General features: G+C 39.4%; 1 protein-coding gene across 1 annotated transcript; it reads right to left on the bottom strand.

Moving 5' to 3' along the window:
* Window positions 1–556: 556 nt before the first annotated feature.
* MASTL (microtubule associated serine/threonine kinase like) lies at window positions 557–17,742 on the bottom strand. The gene is made up of 12 exons (XM_066315757.1): window positions 17,542–17,742; window positions 16,716–16,853; window positions 15,054–15,193; window positions 14,273–14,361; window positions 13,277–13,383; window positions 12,827–12,962; window positions 12,057–12,229; window positions 9,648–10,868; window positions 8,727–8,865; window positions 5,342–5,455; window positions 5,155–5,256; window positions 557–3,719 (listed from the first exon to the last, which is right to left on the bottom strand). Exons 1-12 carry the CDS (start codon window positions 17,734–17,736, stop codon window positions 3,562–3,564), a joined length of 2,712 nt encoding a protein of 903 aa, XP_066171854.1. The 5' UTR covers window positions 17,737–17,742; the 3' UTR covers window positions 557–3,561.
* Between the last annotated feature and the right edge of the window lie 1,442 nt (window positions 17,743–19,184).

Here is a 19,184-nt window from a genome sequence, read left to right as displayed (position 1 = left end):
AAGCTTGCTCTGTATCAAACCAGATTAGACACTCCACCCCATCAGAGCTGCTCGGCTGAAAGCACAGAAGCAGAGCCAGGTCTAAGTGTGTGCATGGTGCAGCTGTTCCATCCTCAGGGCTCTGAATCTTCTGTTCTGGTGCTGTGGCAGCACAGCAGGTGCTGAGGAAATGGAGCCACCATGAGCTTGGCTCATTTGAGTTCTGCAAGGTGCAAGTCCCCTCCTCTGCATGAGTTACAGGCCTGCCCAGGCCTTTGCTCTCTTGCCATTTCAGCACACAAATGTAGCTGGTACTAAAGCCTCCAGGCACGGGCTAGCAAGTTATGAACTAGGTGAAGGGCATACACACCTGTACTGAAAGTATTAGGCATTTTCTTACTTAAAATCCCTGCCTTTGCTGAGGTGGTGGGAAGCACTCAGGGTTTCTTTGTGTTAAATCCATTTGCCACACTCCCAGCAGGGGAAAAAGTATCCCAATTTAAAAAAAACCCACAAAAACAAACAAACAAAAAACAAACAAACAAAAACAAAAAAAAAACCACCAACCAAAACAATATGCAGAAGTAGCAGCACAACTTCACTATTTTATTTTATATATTTACACAAAAGTAAAGTGAATTTTTGAAACATGAATAAGTGCAAAGTGAACTTTTGGAGAATGCAGTAGAGAGGAAAAAGAATGCATTTTATTGCCAGTCACCATGGTAAACCCAGTCATGCTGAAACTGGAACCTCTGAGCTCAACAACACATGGCAGCACTTAGCACCTTGGCCCCCAGACACTGCCCCATGTGCAGGTGAGCCCCACAGCACATAAGGCTGGGCATAACTGTCCAAGACTGCTGCTTCTGTGTAACAAAGTGCAACACTGATCTCTCCAGTAGTTTTCAGATGGACTGTGCTAATGGTGATAAACTGTCTCCCAAGATAACCTGGAAGCTACAAAGCTTATATGTAGGTTATGCACAATAAGTTTAGGCCTTCAGGGAGCACCATGTAACAGCTGGAGTACTTGCCAAGTGGTAGTCCACAGCTTCTGAAGATCAGAAACTTTTGCCAGCCTACACAATTATTTGTAGATCATTACTAATGAGAAGAAACACTACATCTCTTCCAGCAAGTACATTACACCTTTTAAACTTTTACCTGTAGTATCCCAAGTCAAGCAGCACATGGGGCAAAACCAATGGGATTGAGTTGACAATGAACTCTACATTGAACAATAAAGCTAGGATTCACCTTCTTTACAAAAGCTAAATGCCCCACCAACCAAAACACCCCACAACAAACAAAACCACACATCTCAACAATCAACATCTGACATTCAACTCTGTGTTTGTTCTAACCAGGATAAAGCAAGATAATGAAGAGAACAGGGTATTGCAATATTTTCAGGGCTAATTGTGTGAAATTTAAATTTTGGACAGCAGTGTAGTGATAACTTCATATTAAATATTCAGATTTGTCAACTGGCCTATTTACTGTTCTGCAGATTATGTTTTTGTATTGCATTAATCAACTGGTAAAAACTCCACGATTTTCTTTTACGATAAGTTTTTTATAGAAGCTTACTTGACCCTTGTAGATGATTAAGAACTCTTTCAATGGGTTAGAAAAGATTACCAGTGCAAGTTTCTTCCACCTTGATGGGAATGTTTTACACTGCCAAACAGGAACAAGGGTAACCATTTGTAAAGCACTGAAGACAAAGAGCTGTTGTGGTGTTTAGTTTATATTATTTCTTCGACATGTAATCATAGTTAATTCTTGTAAGACTTGCTTTCTTAAACTGTATTACTAGAAATGGAAGAATAAATTGCATAAAATACCAGTGATTAAGGTACCCTCCTACCCCAGTTTATGTATTTTAACTGTACACAGGAAAATCACTAAAGAATTTCTCATCACTTTCAGAGAATGTTGTCTATGAATACTGCTTCAGTAGTGCATTAATTAGTTTGCACCTTTTCCATCATGTAACAATCGCAGTGAGACTGAACAGTTTAGAAGCTTTCTGTAACTGCAGTCCTTTGCAAAGGGAGTGAGATTCACTTTATGTTTTGCAATTTGTCAAGATTCTGTATCACAAATTTGAGTTACCACACCAAGAGCTGGGATTGGTCATTCTGAGCTATTAAGAATCAGCTCTCTTTAGGTCTTTCTAGGAAACTTCCTTTTTCTTCACCATTCCCATTCCTTTCCCAGTAAGCTGAGAGGACAGCAGGAAGCCTGGCAGACACTATTTGCTCAGAATTCTATCAATAAATCTTGTCTTCCAGGAAGCAGGGTAATGAAGGGACAACTTGCTACTGCTACAAAGAGTCAGTTCATGAAACCAAAGGCACTTGGCAAAAATCACTGGCAAAATGCTTGGCTTTTGGCAGGTAGCCCTTGGCTGGCAGCATCAGCTAGCACAAATGATCTTTATCTAATATGTATTAACCTGAAAAATTAAAATCTTTAAGTTAGAGATACCTATGCAAGAAAAACACTGAAGATTATGTAAACAGGATTATCTACAAATAAATCTCTAAAACCTAGCAGACAAGTTTTGTATTGCATTTAAATATGAATTTAAATATACTTCCCCCTAATTCAGGTTTATACAGAATATACACTTCTATCTTATATTCTAGTCAAAATCCAAGCTCTGCCTGTGAGTTTACAGAACAGTCTATTCGCCTACAATATATTACGGTCCTTAATATTTGGCAGCTTCAGTATGAATACTACTTGCTAGAAAACAAAAAATCACCTGTCCCTTGTCATCTGACACAAGTGAGCACACACACACCGGGCATTTTCTATGTAAGACCAGTAACTGTATGATCAGTCCAGCTTCCTACAGCCCAAGTGGTTACAACACAATGACTTGAGCAGAGCATTTAACAGCCTTGTCCCCAGTATCCTCTCCCTGCCCCATTTCTCTAGGACAGGATAATAACCAGAGGAGCTCCTGCCAGTCTCACGTGCCACTTCTGCCCTAACTAACTTGGAACACGTATCCTCTCATCCCTTCTTGGGAATAAGCAAACAGAAGACAAGGCATTTCAATGCTGTATTAAGATTTCAATTTTCCACTTTGAATAGAAATGACCAGTTTTGCACAGTGGATATATATTCACACTGGTCAGAAATGACTGCTCCCAAACCAGCTTGCCACCACACTGAACCACCAATAGGTAAGCTATTAATTAGATACAACTACAATTCCTTTATATCCTTTCCCTACTACGTTTAGCTGGGAAATAACACCACACTTCCTAACTGGAATAATTCATTGCTATTAAAAAGCCCCATTATTGCCAAGAGTTATTAGCTCCAAGAAATGCAATGCTCTGGCCTCTTACTAAGGTGCAGTGACATAAAAAGTAGCACAAAGGCACTTGATACCAGTTTCATACAGTAGTTTCACTTTAGAATAAAGGAGGCTATAATAAAAATAGGCTGGTAACTTGAAACACACTAAATTCAGCAATGAAACTTAGTCAAGACCAAACTAGGGTTACAAGACAACCTGTAAGTGTGCAAAATCATGGAGAATGTTCACTTATCTTGATGCTATAAGCTAAATCCAGACACAGTCAGGTGCTGAGCATTGTTTCTAGCTTCAAAGTATGAGGTGTCAGTCTCATCATCTGGCTGAGGTATAAATGGCATAGTTTGATTCTGCAGATTTTCCCAGTCCACCCCGTGAAAGAGAGGGTGATTTTTCAGTTCTGAAACAGAAATTCACATTAGCATTATAAACTTTCTTATATCCAAGCCCCATAATCACTTTGTTCCCTCATCTATAACTGTCAGTAGATTTGCTCTATATTCCTTTTTAAAGGTTCATGAAAGTGCAAATTGCAATTAGGCTTTGATTACCCCAAACTTTATTAGGCTCAAACTGTTGGCAGGACAAGTAGCTGCCACCTCCCCATCCAGGGTACCTGTTCCACACAGTTTCACTGAGCCAAAAGCAGCTTTAAAGCTGCTCTTACCCAAAAAGATTGAATTTAGAGAAGCACAGCACTACAACAACAAAACTGGGATTTCCCAGCACAAAAGGCTTCATGATATACCAATAAAAGGGAGAGCACAAATTTTGGAGAGGGGAGAGAAGATGATGGAAACTTAGATATAACAAGAAAAATTTGATGGTTGTCCTGAAAACTACTCATCCAACTTCACTTCAGTGGACTAAAAACTGGACAATGAGGTCAGATAGAGCTTTAAGTCTTGACAAAGAATGAATTTTGGAGAAGCTCAGATAGGAAGAAACCATTATGTCATCTATTTTAAAATTCTGCCCTTGACAGGCAATTAGATTTCACTCTAAAATCCAGAAATAAAGACAGTAACTTGTGTTTAACTAAAATACCTTTGAATTGCTTTTTGGGAAATATCAAAGCCATAGGATTTTCTGTTGACATAATAATCTTCATTCATAATCTTGCACCTTCTCTATTTCAATTTGGCTTGATTTCAGCTTCTAGCATTTAGTCTCTTTGTGTCTAAGCCTTTCCATAGTAATTTCCTTCTCTAGTGATCTCTTAAGCAGTTCTCATAAGATTTCTTGCTCTATTTCCGAAGTATCTCGCTATAAATTTCTTTCCATTATCAACTTTTTTAAATAAAACATAGTCAGTGTTAACAATAGCAAATATTTATGCCCTTCTACAAGGAAAAAAATAAAGTAGACTTTGTAAGAGTATATATTGTCCAACTTTGTATTCTCCTATGCATTCAGCAAAGACAAGCTGGTTCCTAAGAAAAAACTGCTCTCTCGAAATTAACTGTTTGTTGTAGAAGATCCCAAACTATCATCTTTTAATCAAGGTTCCCCATGTCATTTAGGTTAAAAATTCCAAATATCCATTAGATAAGAGAGAACTTTGGTACATTAGATGTCAGACTAAAAGTGCATAGCAGAACAGAAGTTCAATTAAAAAAATTAATCAAAAACCAACAAAACAACCCAGCCCCAGAATTACCTTGTTCAGAAAGGAAAAACCCCACAAGAAATACAGAAAATACCACAAGTTGTTAAGTGCTGTGGTACTATACATGGAACCTAGTGAGGCACAGAAGTTTATTAGTCTAAGTTTCAGGAGGAGATCACCACTTAAAAATTTGCAATTAATTGCAAAGACTAATTTTAATACTAACCCTTCAGTCCAGCCCTCTTAGTAGTGTCAATTGTTAGAAGAGTATCTATTGCATTCTGGGCATTATCAGACAGCTTTTCTTCACCCTCAGGCCAGGGAATATCTACAGACAAAGATGCAATTGAGTTGGTAACTCAAACTATAAAACAAATATTGGAAATACATACTGATTAACTGAAACAGATTACCTCTTTTCAAAATATTTTGGAAGACCTGTGTTGGTGTTTCATCATTAAAAGGTGGAATTCCAGTTAGAAACTCAAACAGACAAACTCCAAGGGCCCACCAGTCTACAGCAGAACCTGGTAAAATAAATCTACATCATTACACTTACCCAGATAATACCTGCAAAGACTTAAAGATTAGCAGAAACTGAAGAGTGTTTAGATTCTGCAAGTTTCTTGAAAATTACGAAGACACAAGTTGTATTTAATATTCATGCAGATAAAAAAATATATTAAAAGGGTTTTTTAAGGCCACTCTGCTTCTTAATTCATTATAGGTAACACTGGGGTTTATTGATAAAACCAAGGGGACTCTTAGTAACAATCTGATTATCAACTCCAATCACAGAGCACTCAGGAGCTGACTTCTCCAAGAGATTATTTTGTGATAAGAAATAGATGCCTCATGACTAGAGCCCAGACAAGCTCTCCATGTTGCTGCCTGCGCCCTTCTCTCACTTCTTTAAAAAGTGCCCAAAACCTCAGACTACTGGACCTAATTTTTATTTGTCTAAATTATGGTGAACATCATGAAGACACCTTGCAGAAATTAGCCAGCACACATGAGGCTGGCATTACCTTCCACTATACTGAATTGACTGGGGCAATGTGTAGTTATTAGCTATCTCTGCTCTGTTATTAAATAGTTCTGGTTTTCCACATTATGGGAAATGTCTTTTTGCCAATATCTCCAGTCAATCTACATCAAAACCAGCAGGCAAAGCAATCCCAGACACCACTGCATGCATTCTAAGCTTGCTGCATCTTCGAGCCATGCCCAATTCACTATATGAAGAATAGATACCACAATTACTATTAAAAAAACAACTTTGAAAGAAAAAAATCTAATTGTTCTTGGCATTTTTGGCATATAGAAAAACCTAAGACACCTCCAAGCAAACAAATGTTTTGAGCCATTTCACCAAGACTACTGTTAAGTTTAGAAATGCTGAAAACCAAAGTGTTTAACCAGTAATTGAACACACTTTTTAGCAACTCCCAACAGCAGTAAGAGTGCCCCACCAAGCTAAGCACATCAAAGCAGTGAGTTCACATCCACTGTTAGAGTACCTGGATGTTCAGTAAAATACTCCCAGCTCCAGTCAAAGTCTAATAAGATCACCTGAACAACGTAATAATCAGGTTTCAGTAGCAATTTTTCCCACACAAAGTCTAACTAAAATTCGATTAACTCCTACCACATCCCTGCTAAACAGGACCCAAGGACAGCATGAAGCTATGCTAGGGAGGTTTAGGTGGGGTACTGAGGAAAGCTTTTTCACCCAGAGGATGGTTGGGCACTGGAACAGGCTCCCCAGAGCAGCGGTCACAGCACTAAGCCTGGCAAGGGATCAAGAAGTGTTTGGACAATGCTCTCAGGGACATGGTGTGACTCTTGGGGCTGTCCTGTGCAGGGGCAGAAGTTGGATTCGATCCTTTTTGGGTCCCAAATATCCCAACTTGGGATATTCTATGATTCTGTGATTTGAAGCAAGAAACAGTAACACCAGGTCTTGAGCACCTGAACCTTCTTCACCCACAGGCAAAGTAAATCAGACTGATTGCAATAAAGTGAAAGGCAACAATGAGAAAAAGTGTCTCTGGCTTTACCTTCTGTCACACAATTTAAGAATGCTGACTTTCCTTCTGAAGTATATGTTTTTATGTGTGATTTCTGATAGCTTACTCATACCAATATGATGTTTCCTGACTCTGTGAGCATTACACATTTTTATGTGGAGGCATATTGGACATGGCTTTTTGTATAGAAACATTGTTCACCCAAACAATGTTCTCAGAAACTGTGATCTGGTTATACTTTGACTGTTCAGTTATGCTGAACACTTCAGTTCTGCACAGAATATAGAAAACTCACCAGAGATCAGAGTCCCTGCATATGAAAAGACAATGAAGTAAAAATATTACAATTATTGCCAAAAAAACAATAACAAATATGGACATTGAATATGAAGTATGATTCTCTGAAGGCATAGGAATGAAGATTTTTTCCTAATGTAGTATTCCACAATTAAGAAAATTGGCTATGTTAAATCTAAGTTAGAAACAAAAATAAAATAGTTTTGTAACATGATTTATTTAGGGTTAAAACTACATTTACAAGCAGCTCAACACATGAAATATTTAGTAAGGGGAAAATTTGGAGTTCCAAAAACCCCAGCTTCAATGAAAGTACTGGGAGATTTGTAATTTCCTGACACAAACCCCAGACTCTACAAGGTTTCACTGAAGTCCTGAAAATCCAGTAACCACAGAGAAATCACCTTGTGACCAAGTTTCACATTGTTTAAGTAGCACTGATTAAATTTCCAAAATATTATCCAGTTTTAACATCTGCCAGATAACCAGGAATCCTAAATGGAAGTGCAAAACAACAACACATGTTTAGTATTATCAGTTTTTACGTTTAAATTGTTAAATCTCTTCAATGAGTTTTAGTTAATTTATATTAGCAGAACTTTATTGTTCCACAGGATAGTAATCACTACCTCTCAATTAAGGTGTCTCTCTCATGCAATTTTCCCAAGACTTGCAGCTCTACAAAATAGTAGTATACTCTTGAGATGGGAATAAAATGCAATTATACATCAACAACTGTGTTAGAGATAGATACGTTGCATTTAGTTTTTGTTGATGCTTCTTACAAGTTAGCAGAAAACTATTTCAGACTTTTTGTTAATCTCAGTGGATCTTAGAATCTGCAACAAAGAAATTTATGCCCCTCAGAGTTGTGCTATTTTAGTGCAGTATTTTGAAAACAAACAATCCCAAAAAACTAACCTCCAAAAATCTGATGGCTATTACTGCACCCTTATACAGAAGAATCTGCAAGATGTCTGAAGTGTTTCATGAGTTCACTCAACACAATAACTGATTTTAAGATAACTTAATAAAATCTTCTGTCTTCACATAACACTTTAATATTAATAAACACAGAAGACATTCTAAAAATAATTGGAGGCTTAGGCCTTTCACTGTAAAATTTAACTAAATTCCGCCCCCCCTTTTCCATCCCAAGATTCTTTAAGGACACTCAGGATGACCAAAGTTGTTACTCCTAAGCCACACATATGTCTCAGGCTGCCAAAGCAGCTTCCAATGCTGATTGGCAGCAAGCATGACTGTGATGAACAACCAAAACCTCTAAGCAAGCAGTAAATGAACAGGAGCAGCTGAAGCAAACACAGCCATCCATAATGGCAAAAGCTTAGCACTAGCTATTTCTGAAGAATTCCCAATCTTATTGCTTGAAGAGTTTACAGTTCTTAAGACATTTAGAAATGTAAAGATGCCACCTTTCAAGTACTGACAGATGGGTGGTGTGTCTTACCATGAGGCTGGATCAAAAGCAGCTCAGGTGCCAGGTAGTCTGGGGTCCCCAGGATGCGTTCACCTTCTACAGGGGCAGCTCCTCTTCGGACACTCTTTGGTGTCCTGTAGGGTGTGCCAGCATCCCCTCGATGAGGGGTCTGAAAAGATGGGACAAGGACTTCAGGTGTCAAACAAAACCAGCTCAGAAATTCCCACCTCCAGGTTTAATCGTGGATGTAATAGTTGATACTTAAGTTCAAGTCAAAACTAGTCCCAAAACACGCCCTGAAAAGCTTCCATTGCTTTATCTTGAAGCATAAAGATGCCTACTCTTTGAGAAACTTTTCCCTAAATTCTTCCTACAGTGTCACATCCAGCAGCAATCACTGTTTACATCAATCTTTGTAATAGGCTTGTAACTGGCGCTTGACAGAATACATTACACCATCACTTTTACCAGGATTCAAGAAAACTAGTAGGAGGTACAATGGCAGTTACCAGCAGCTGAACAGCATTCACAGACTGTCTTGGGAAGGGTGCAGGATAACAAGAAGAACAAAGACTACCCATTACATTAGGAAACCTATAACTGCTCACAGAAAATACAACATTGCACTAGGAGCAGAACAAGACAACACAGCACAGGCTTTTTTTTTTAATCAGTTCACTGTAACAGCAAAAATTTCTCAGAGATGGACAGTCAACGCATGTTGAGCCAAAGGCAAACCAATTAACATAAAGCTACTGCTAAATTCTTGCAGAAATTATAATTTTGGCCACACAAGTGCAGCAAGTGAAACCCTGTCAGCAAAGGTCATTCTGACAGACTAGCTCAAACCTTGAGTTTTCCCTAAATTTACCAGGGAAATATTTACCTGAAATAATTTCAGGTCTCTAATGTCCATTGGATGCACAGTTTCTATCTGCCTCCTTTACCTACCTGGTAGGCCAGATATGGTCTTCCTTTCTGTAATGGAGTGAGAGCTGTTGGGTAAGAGCCACTGCAAGCAGGTGAAAGATCCATTACATCTAAAGAAGCCATGCTGCACGGCTCAGATATATTGGATGCATTGATTGGACTGTTATAACTCCGAAAAACAACAGCATTTTTTTTTAAGAGACTCAGTGCTTCCATCATCTTTTCTGAAGGAGAGGATACTGTGTTGTTAAGGTAAGTTTCTTCCACGTGTTTCTGGTCATTATTCTTTTTCTGATGTAATGGCTTGCAGTCCTGGACTGTATGTGCCTCCTCTACATTTGTTGAGGCATCTTGGGACTCTGGTGATGTTATTAGCACACCTTCAGGTTTTGGTTCCTCAAAGGAGAGGTCTTTAACACTTCTGTCCAAATCTAAAAGCTGTTTTTCTAGATGACTTTCTGTAACAGACACTTCAGGAAGTAAGTCAGAATCTGCACTGAAGACATCTAAAGGTTTTTCATCATCAATGCCTAAAAAACTCGAGTTCATGTACTCCTTTTCATCATCCTTTCCACAGTCTGCATCCAGATCACACATAAGATTTTTAGCTACAGTTGGAGTAAGCAACCTTTCTGCTGTTTCCTGGTTACTAATAAAACCCTTAACTTCTTCCTTGCTTTTGCAGGTGTCACATAGGCATCCATCATTACAAAGCATTAAAGACTGAATTTCTGTTGTCAAACCTGTCCCTTTGTTTGCTGGAAATTCTGAGATCTGACAGCCACGCTTATATTCTGCATTGCTTTTTTTAACACAGTAAAGTTCCTGACAAGGACTAGTGTCAACTGATTCAAAGCTTCTTTTTACACCCGGCTTTTCAAACATTTCTTCCTCTTTGACAGGCTCATTCTGCCTTGAATGTGACTGCTGTAGTCTGGAAGACTCTGCTGTTTCATAAGTCATGTCTCTTTTATTTAAGAAGCCTTTTTCTCTCCAAATCTTATTTTCAGAAATACACTTTCTTACTACACTTTTCACATCCAGAGCGTTCACAGGAGTGTCTGTTATATCCAAATTCTGCCAACTGCCAGAATCATTGCTGGCAATGGGAGAAATGGCAGATTCAAGTTCTTCTTTCTTTAAGACTTCAATACCTTGGCTATTTGCCAACACATTTGAAAGGAGAGCTGACCCACTGTTACTGGTCTTGCATGTTGTAGAACAAGGTTCATCTTCACTTTGCTGCAAAAAAGCACGTTAAGTTTTGAGTATCAAGAAAAATATGGTTACAGCATTACAGAAATGTTAAATTTGAAATACTTTATTACAACCTCCATAATGAAATGCAGATTTGCAAGCATTACTCATTCTAACTACTACTAATGAAAAATCATACTTCAAAAAACCAAAACACAAAACCAAATTAAGGGTAACATGATAATTTGACTTATTTTAAAAACATAAAATAAGCTTGCTAGTAAACAATAGAAAATGTCATATTTTTAAATGCCAAAGGACAAAAAATAGAGCAATTGAAGCTGTATTTGTGATTTTATTTGAAAAAGTTAAGCTTCAGAAATTTTCAGTTTCCAAGAAAGTTCAAAGGAAAGAACCCCACCACAGTACCCTGTGGTATATCACACTTCAGAGATGAGGAAAAGGAAAATCTGATATTACTGATATTGCTGATTGATAATACAATACTAAAACCAAGGCCTAAGAAAGAGATAGATACAGAATAATCAAATGTTTTAAATATAAGTTGTTCTGTATGCTCTAAATAGGAACCATGGCAAGGAACTACATAGCACAGCAGCATTCACTTTTAGGTTTGTGTTTCCGCAGAATTTCACTAACACATTAAAATACGATAAAATATTTTAGGATAAAATATTATCAGCAGTAATTATTTGTGTTAGGTTAGTTCATACAAAGCCCTTCAGTAATAAAAGCCTTAAAATTTTCAGTTTAACAGCTAGTATAAGTTTGAAGTGGATTTTATTCTTTTCTCAAGTTCTGTCTTTTAAAGAAATTCTTTTGCCCGCAATGAGCAAATAAAGCTATAGGGATAAGGTCAGCTTCCAAAAAGCCACAGCTCCCAGCAGTGCTCTCTCCTCCTTGTGCAGGATAGGGCTAAACTAGCAATGGTCAGTGAAGCCTTCTCTTTCACTCCTTTGCTGCAGGTTCAATAGCATCTGCTTCTCCAGTTATATTGCACATGACTAATACTTGTTTGAAGAAAAAGGTTATATTGGTTTGATCCAAAATCCTACTCAACACAAATTACAACCCCTGCTCCTGCTACTGTAGTAGAAAGTTTCCCAACGCTTGAAATAACTGAGCCAAGTAAGTAAGTAGAAGACATTTGCAACACTGCATACACAATACAAACTACTTTTAATTTAGAGTGGAAGATGAAACAGTCCTGACCTCTACATCGTTCCCGCACCTGGGGCTGCTCTGGTTCTCTGACTCCACACTGGACAGGCATGTGTGAGACTGCCCAGGGACACTGGAGGTACCAAACCTGCTCCTTGACTGAAGCAGAGAAGGAGTTAAACTCCTCGCTGGCATCACAGGTGTTAATTGAGAATTATCCAGATCTTAAAAGAAAAGAAAAATTCAAATGTCGATACAAATAGGCAACATGTACTGACTGACTTCATGCTATGTTAAGTTTGTACATCAAAAGAAGCTAAGGAAAGCTATGTGTGACAACAATTTCTCTTGTCAACTTTCCTGCACAGTCAATTCATGCATTTTTGAATTAGGAACTTGCAAGGAATGTAAAAGCAGTACAAACATTAGCAACCTAGTTGCTTTCGTTCTCATTTCAGGTTAGAAATGAGAAAGCAGAGAGATAAGACAATTTAAAAGAAAACATATATAGCTATATTTAACAATCTTTTCAGTGATAGTGTGTCAAGAACTGACAATGTTTCTGTAAAATGTTAAAGGATGATTTTGAATTCAGGGGTCACAATTTGAAAAAAACCAATCGAACAAAACCACTTTAGAAGATGACATAAGTAGTGTAGGTGAAAACATGTCAGATGTAAAGCACTGGAGGAATGGTGGAGAGCAAGACACCAGTAAAATCACATCTTTTATGAAGTGGGTCCAACATATAGTTTACTCATATTAAAAGACCACAACCTTACAGCCAGAGTATTCCTCAGCACAAGGCCTGGTATACTCACATGTTTTGAATAATTTAGTTGAAAGAGGGGTATTTTCCTTTTGGGCCATAGGTACAGGAGAAACCACTCCATGCGGACTGTCAGGTGATTGACTTGGTTTATGCCCTGGCACTTTCATTCCTACAGGAGGAGTATACTAACAAGCAGAAAGAAGCACAGTTAAAAATTAATGGAGTCTGAACGAATTCTCAATCCAGGACTGAGAGTGTAACTTCACCCATTCTTTATGATGTTTGCATTGGAGCTTGGCCATGCCCATTAGAGTCAGCAATTCAAAACACAGTCCAAGGTAATCACATCAGAACTTCAAAGTATTCTAAACATATTTTAAGTCACTCCATAAGCTGGCAGAATACATGCAAGACTAGCCTTATAATGCCAACTATTGAATTTAAGATAGTAAATAAATCTAAAGGATTAAGTACTTCAAAGACAGTGAAAATTACTTACAAAGCCCAGAGAACTGATAAGAGACAACAACTGTCCTGGAGTACGTGAGTAGTCCTGTTTTGGCTTTGCCATTGATGGGGTAGTAAGGATATCTATCATATTTATCTCTACAGAAGAAAAAAAAAAATCAAAATCAATTTGTTCAGGTTTTCATTTTGATATTAAACAAAGGCAAAGTTGCAGACATTTACTTAAGTTCCAGAAGAGGAAGAAAAATTTTAGTCACATACTCAACAAATATACAAATGAAGCCACAAAGACCAATTGAAGACTTACCTGTACATTCTTATTTAACACAAGGTGGTTTTTCTTACACATTCACAGAAGTTGTGGAACTCAAATTTCTTTTCCAATATACTATATGCTAAAAGCACTATCTTTTCTAATTTGACATCAGCTTTGGTTTTTAGGCAGCAGTTACAGCTTGTGGCTTGTGGAGTAAGATACTAAATTTGATTCCAAACCCACCATCAATCCAAAAGACATCTCAGAAAAGCTACACAAGAATTTTTCATAGGTGAAAATTCAACCTTAGATACTTGTTTTTTGCTCACCAGCACTAAGTAGCTTTAAAGCGTCCATATAATGTTCAACTACACACAATAGTATTGGAAATTAATTTAAATAGGGATGACACATGAACTGAAGGGCAGAAATAGCCAGAGAAACAGAAACAAGGCAGAATTCACCCACTGAAATCTCTTAGTGGACTTCAGAAAACTTTCAAATCCATATCTCTTCTAAGAAAGGGCTCTAGATCATATTTCATACACCCTTGTCCCAAAGAATAAATATTTTACCTTTTGAAGTGCAATGCAAAGAGCAGACCCCTTACTAGCATATAGCTAATCAGTCCTTACCTAATAGAAATCAGGTATTACTGCAACTTATTTAATTGAAAGGTGTCCTTTACAAGGATTTGAAATACTCAAGAATATGGAAATGTGATGCAAAAATACATTTTAATACAACTAAAAGAATAGAAACAACTCTTACCTCTGTTCAGAGTAACTTTGGAAAGCCCAAAGTCTGTCAATTTTATATGTCCCTGATTAGAAATAAGCATATTGTCTGGCTTCAAATCTCTGAAAATATGAATATAGGTGAAGTCAACAAAAAGAGGAACAGGAAGAAACATTCAATACAAAACATTGATTAGATGTGTTTAACAGTAACATCTCTTAGCCAGCAGAAGAGTCCAGTTCGAAGAACACACAAGAATTAAATATATTTAGCATTAAATATGGCACAAATGTCTCAGGCTTGTAAAAATCAGCATGCATGTCAAGAGTTCCATATTTCATGCTTGAGCAGGCTCAACGAGCATCCTTCACAAGTGGCACCATCATAACATTCACTAAAGTGCAGCTACTACAGGTGACAAGCAAGCCTTCAGTAGGAACTGTCATTTGTGCTCTCTGTAGCAATGCTGAAGGCAAAAAGAACTCTCAGTGCAGGGGAGCATCAGGGTAGTCAGTGTCCCTTTGTCCTACAGTCTGTGTGTAGTGCCCAGAGGGCTCCTGAACCATCACAGCTGCTAATACAGCACTGGAGCAGGAAAGAGGTGGCAGGGAAAACAGCGTGGGTTTGTGTGCTCAGCACACACAGACAGATCGGATTTTAGCCATTGTTTCACAACATTACTGCAGTGCACATGTGCAAAAAGAGCTTCCAGGAGCTCCAGCAAATGAATGGCCTGTGATGGTCATGTGTTAGAGTGAAAAAAATAAAAAAAACCAAACTACCAAATACTTATTTGTAAGAAAAAAAAACTCACCTGTGGATTATTCCATGCCTATGAAGATAGTCAAGAGCCAATGCTGCTTCAGAAATATATTTAACAGCCATTTCTTCATCAAAATATCCATAAATATGGAGAAGAGATTTGACATCTCCACCAATAAGGTACTCCATCACCTGTCATTCAAGCATTTTAATTTTTTTATTTAAAACACATTTCTAAATTGCAAGGAAAATACAAAATAACTTTCACTCCTAGAAAAATATCATTTCAAGGAGCAGAAGCAGATAGAAGTACCTTTATGCAAACCTCATTTCCCACACAGTATTTTTCACTTGGATAAAATAATTAAAGTTTCATGTAACAGCAAACATGGAACATTTTCTTTCTGTAGACCATTCATTTATTTTATTTGCCTAGATTACTCTTAGAAGCTAATTAAAAAGCTGACTACAGCTTTTGAGAGTTAACCACAGAAAATTTTCTATATTATACATACTATATATTTCTATATGGAATATTACTTATTCTAGCCTATATTTATATTCATATATTAATCTATATTTAGCTTTATATCATATATTTCCATAAAATAGAAAATTAAGTGCAAAGCATTCCTGTGAAACTCAAGGCCTGAAGCCAAAGATCACCTGTTCTATACAAATCAAAGTATCCCAATACTTTATCTTGCAATCATTTACACACAATATTAAATTCAGACCTGAGCTTTGTGGAATAAGTACAAATTGTCAAAAATGCAAACAGTGAGAGTTACTGTACATTTAAGACACATGAAAAAGATTACAAAAAAATACACACACCCAGTAAATCATCGTGCAGACACATTATGATGGCCCATGTCATATTCAAAATAAAATAGACGTCAGCAGGGCTTCTGAAACTCACTCTTTGACGTTAAGAAAGCATTTATAGGGTTTTGGTCAAGAAATCTCACCAGTACTTACATTCCAATACACAATAATCTTAACACACACATATACTCAGACATGATTCTAGTATCTTCTTTACAAATCCTTCATGCTGAAGTCCTCTACTCCATGCAGCAGTTCAGAAACTCCAGAAAAAGAACCTTTTGTTTACACTCAAAATGCATTGGAGGAGTGCATAGAAACCTTGTCTCAGAATTTCATCAAGCTGCTCCCTCTGTGTGCTTACAGCAATCTACACAAATTGTGCCAAATCCTTTACAGACAGTCTGAATCCTTATGTAGAGGCAGTATATAAACCCATACACAAGTCCTGCTGTGCTCCACAGTGCTCCATGGGGACCAGCATTCAGTTTTGCCACACAGTTATCATCTTGTCACATAGGCCAACAACTGCAACAAAACTTGAGCACTGGCAATAAGTAAAATAGATTTCCTTTAAGTGAGCCATGGAGTATCTTCCAGTCTTGGCTTATGCTTGGATAGAATGAGTTCATGCTTTCCCTAAGATTTCTACGTATTTCTAAGACAGAGTAGCTACTACAAAAGTTTGTTCTGTAACAGAGGGGAACATGAATGCTAAGAGTCCAAAAACACCAGAGGAAGAGAAATATTTTACTAGTTTAACCATTCTGAGAAAGACGTAAAAGTGACTAAGGAATAGCATTACAAAAATGTTTTGAGATATCACTACAGTTCACACACAATTTCCAAGACTACCATAAAACACCACAGCCGTGTTTTTACTCACTAAATAGACGTTGTTTGCTGACTGAAGCGAGTAGTACAAGTGCACGATGAAAGGACTTTTACTGAGAGCCAATGCATCCCTCTCTGCCTGCACCTGGTGAACCATATTTTTGTTAATCATATCTGCTTTTTTCATCACCTGAAAAACAAAACAGACCACACAAATTATTTAACCTCAAAATGCTCATAATAAAATCGTGAAGAGATATGTAGCTCTGCAGAGCAACGCGTATTTTGCATGACTGTTTTTATGTTTCCTATTCTTTGTGTACTATGTAGCTTGTTATAATCCTTTTAGTCACTAAGTCAAGTTTACACAAATAATTGGTAAAGTCTCTACTAACGACAAATCTAGATTTTAGTCATCTGTGCAACAACATAGAAAAGGTAACAGGTTTTTGTTGGGTTTTTTTTAATACTTACTCAGCAAGAACGCCGTTTATAATTTATTCTCGTCTTGCCTCTCAGAGGAGGTGCATTAGTCCCCCGGCAGGCGCAGGAGCTGAGGGCGCTCAGTTCCACTAACTGTTTACATGCGAGAGGCTAACAGCGCTTTGGCGCTTGGCAAGGTTTTTGTCGTTATTTCCCCTTACTTAAAGTACTTATAAAAGCAGCTGTCGTTATCAGAGGCCCCCCGAGCAAACCCTCCAGGACTCGAGCGAGGCGAGAGCGCGGCACGGCCGTCCGGAGAGCACACCCCCCAGGCACCGAGTGTGCCCGAGCAGCGGCCGCTCCCCGAGGGCCAGAGGCTCACTCCGGGGCCTCGCCTCCCCTCGGGGCTGCTCGGCGGCGGAGACGGCAGCGCCGCGACCCCGGTGACGCCTCACCTTCACGGCATAGAGCCGGCCAGCCTTACGGCCCAGGTACACCTTCCCGAAGGCGCCGCGGCTGATGGGCTTCACGATGGTGAACTCCTCGATGGAGGGGGGCCGGGGGACCTCGACGCGCGTTGGGCCGGCAGCTGTGGCGGCGCTGGGGCCGGCAGCATCGTCCCGCTCGCCCCCGGGCCGCTCGGGTGCCATGGCGCACCCGGCCCCGGGCCCGCCGCGGTTCAAAGCGGCCCCGCCCCGCCCCGCCCGCACCAACGGCAGCGGAGCTCTCGCGAGACCCCGCGCGGCGGCGGGAGGCGCCGGGCCTGGCGCAGCGCAGCGGTGGCCGCTCCCGTGCGGTGCCGCCCTCAGAACATGCCCGTGACGAGCAGTCACCTCAGAGCTGCCCGATCGCTGCTCGGCCGGGCATCCAGCTCTTCCTGCTTGGCTCTAGGCTGTAACTTGCTAGGAGCAGTTACAACCCATTCCCATGAGAGGCCTGAAGGTGGAAGAATTCAAGAGAGCTTGGTGTGAGACATAAAGGAACTGGAAGATACTTGTTTAGAATGAAACACCGCTTTGGGCCCACGTAGTTTTCTCATGCTTCACTCCCATCTAAGTTCAAGATACGTTTGAACAACACTCTGGGGCACATGGTGTGATTGCTGTGGTGCCCTTTTCAGGGACAGGAGCTGGACCTGATGGTCCTGATGTGTCTTTTCCAACTCAAGGGTGTTCTATTTTTCTACAGTTTTCACACACTTGCATACTTGATGGTTCAAAAACCTGTGTCTAAATGGCACAGGCAGGAGGGCTTGTGTGCCAGAGAACATGCCCTGTCCAGTTCTCACTACTGCCGTTCGTCGCTCACTGTCTCTTGGCATTCTCTGGGCTAGTGATGGCAAACCGCTCCCTGGGCGGGTCTCTACTGATCAGGAGTTGAGATTAACGTAATCGGTTGCTTCCCACCCATTCTTGATTACTTCATAGGCTATTTATCTCAGGCAGGGTTGTTCCACAATTTGTTTCCTTAATTTGGGTATCTCTATGGCTACTCTACCTCCCTCTTGTGACAGCAGGGTCAGGGATGGCATTTAGTGTGTTGACCTAGCTGCCATCCTCCTGTTCCCAGCACACAGGCCTTCTGCTCTATTTACCCTGCACAGCCCTCAGTGTTTACCAGTTTTACTGCTCTCAGCTGTGTTCTAGGTCACTTTTTTAACCCTTGCCTTACTGCTTTTATGTTTGTTTCACATATACTTTGCTGTTCATGTTTTGTTCACACTGATAGTAATTGTTCTATTGCAGTCTGTGCATCAGCAAAGAGCTATCGCTGCAGAGGTCAGTGCACAACAGTGGGTCTCCTTTCACACAGCAGATTAGTCATTAGGCTCTTGTTTTGCTCCAAATGCATCACTTACATTTTGACCCTAATCAGAGAGGCCTTGCTTGTGACTTGTGAAGGAGAGCTGCTATCACACAGATGCTATGTGCAATTTAATGAGCAAATGCAGAAAACGTGTTTCAAATTAGCTTTTCGTAATGATATTAAATACAATAAATATCATTGTCTGTCATTTAACTCTGCAACCTTAGTTTAGGGGTGTCTTACCGGCTGCATTGCCGGTAGAAGAATGCAGCTTGAGAGAAGGGGGGAGGTT

This window comes from Sylvia atricapilla, chromosome 1 (genome assembly GCF_009819655.1).
Source record: "Sylvia atricapilla isolate bSylAtr1 chromosome 1, bSylAtr1.pri, whole genome shotgun sequence".
NCBI classification, from domain to species: Eukaryota; Metazoa; Chordata; class Aves; order Passeriformes; family Sylviidae; genus Sylvia; species Sylvia atricapilla.
This window is presented reverse-complemented; position numbering and strand designations above follow the sequence as displayed.

Bases quoted from the DNA above. Each gene is read 5' to 3' on its own strand.
- MASTL (XM_066315757.1), bottom strand. From the start codon at position 17,736: ATGGCACCCGAGCGGCCCGGGGGCGAGCGGGACGATGCTGCCGGCCCC. The intron at 15,194-16,715 runs GTGAGTAAAAAC...CTTGAATGACAG, and splicing joins CAGCAAACAACGTCTATTTA to GTGATGGAGTACCTTATTGG. The intron at 13,384-14,272 runs GTAAGAGTTGTT...TTTCTTCTGTAG, and splicing joins CAAAGTTACTCTGAACAGAG to AGATAAATATGATAGATATC.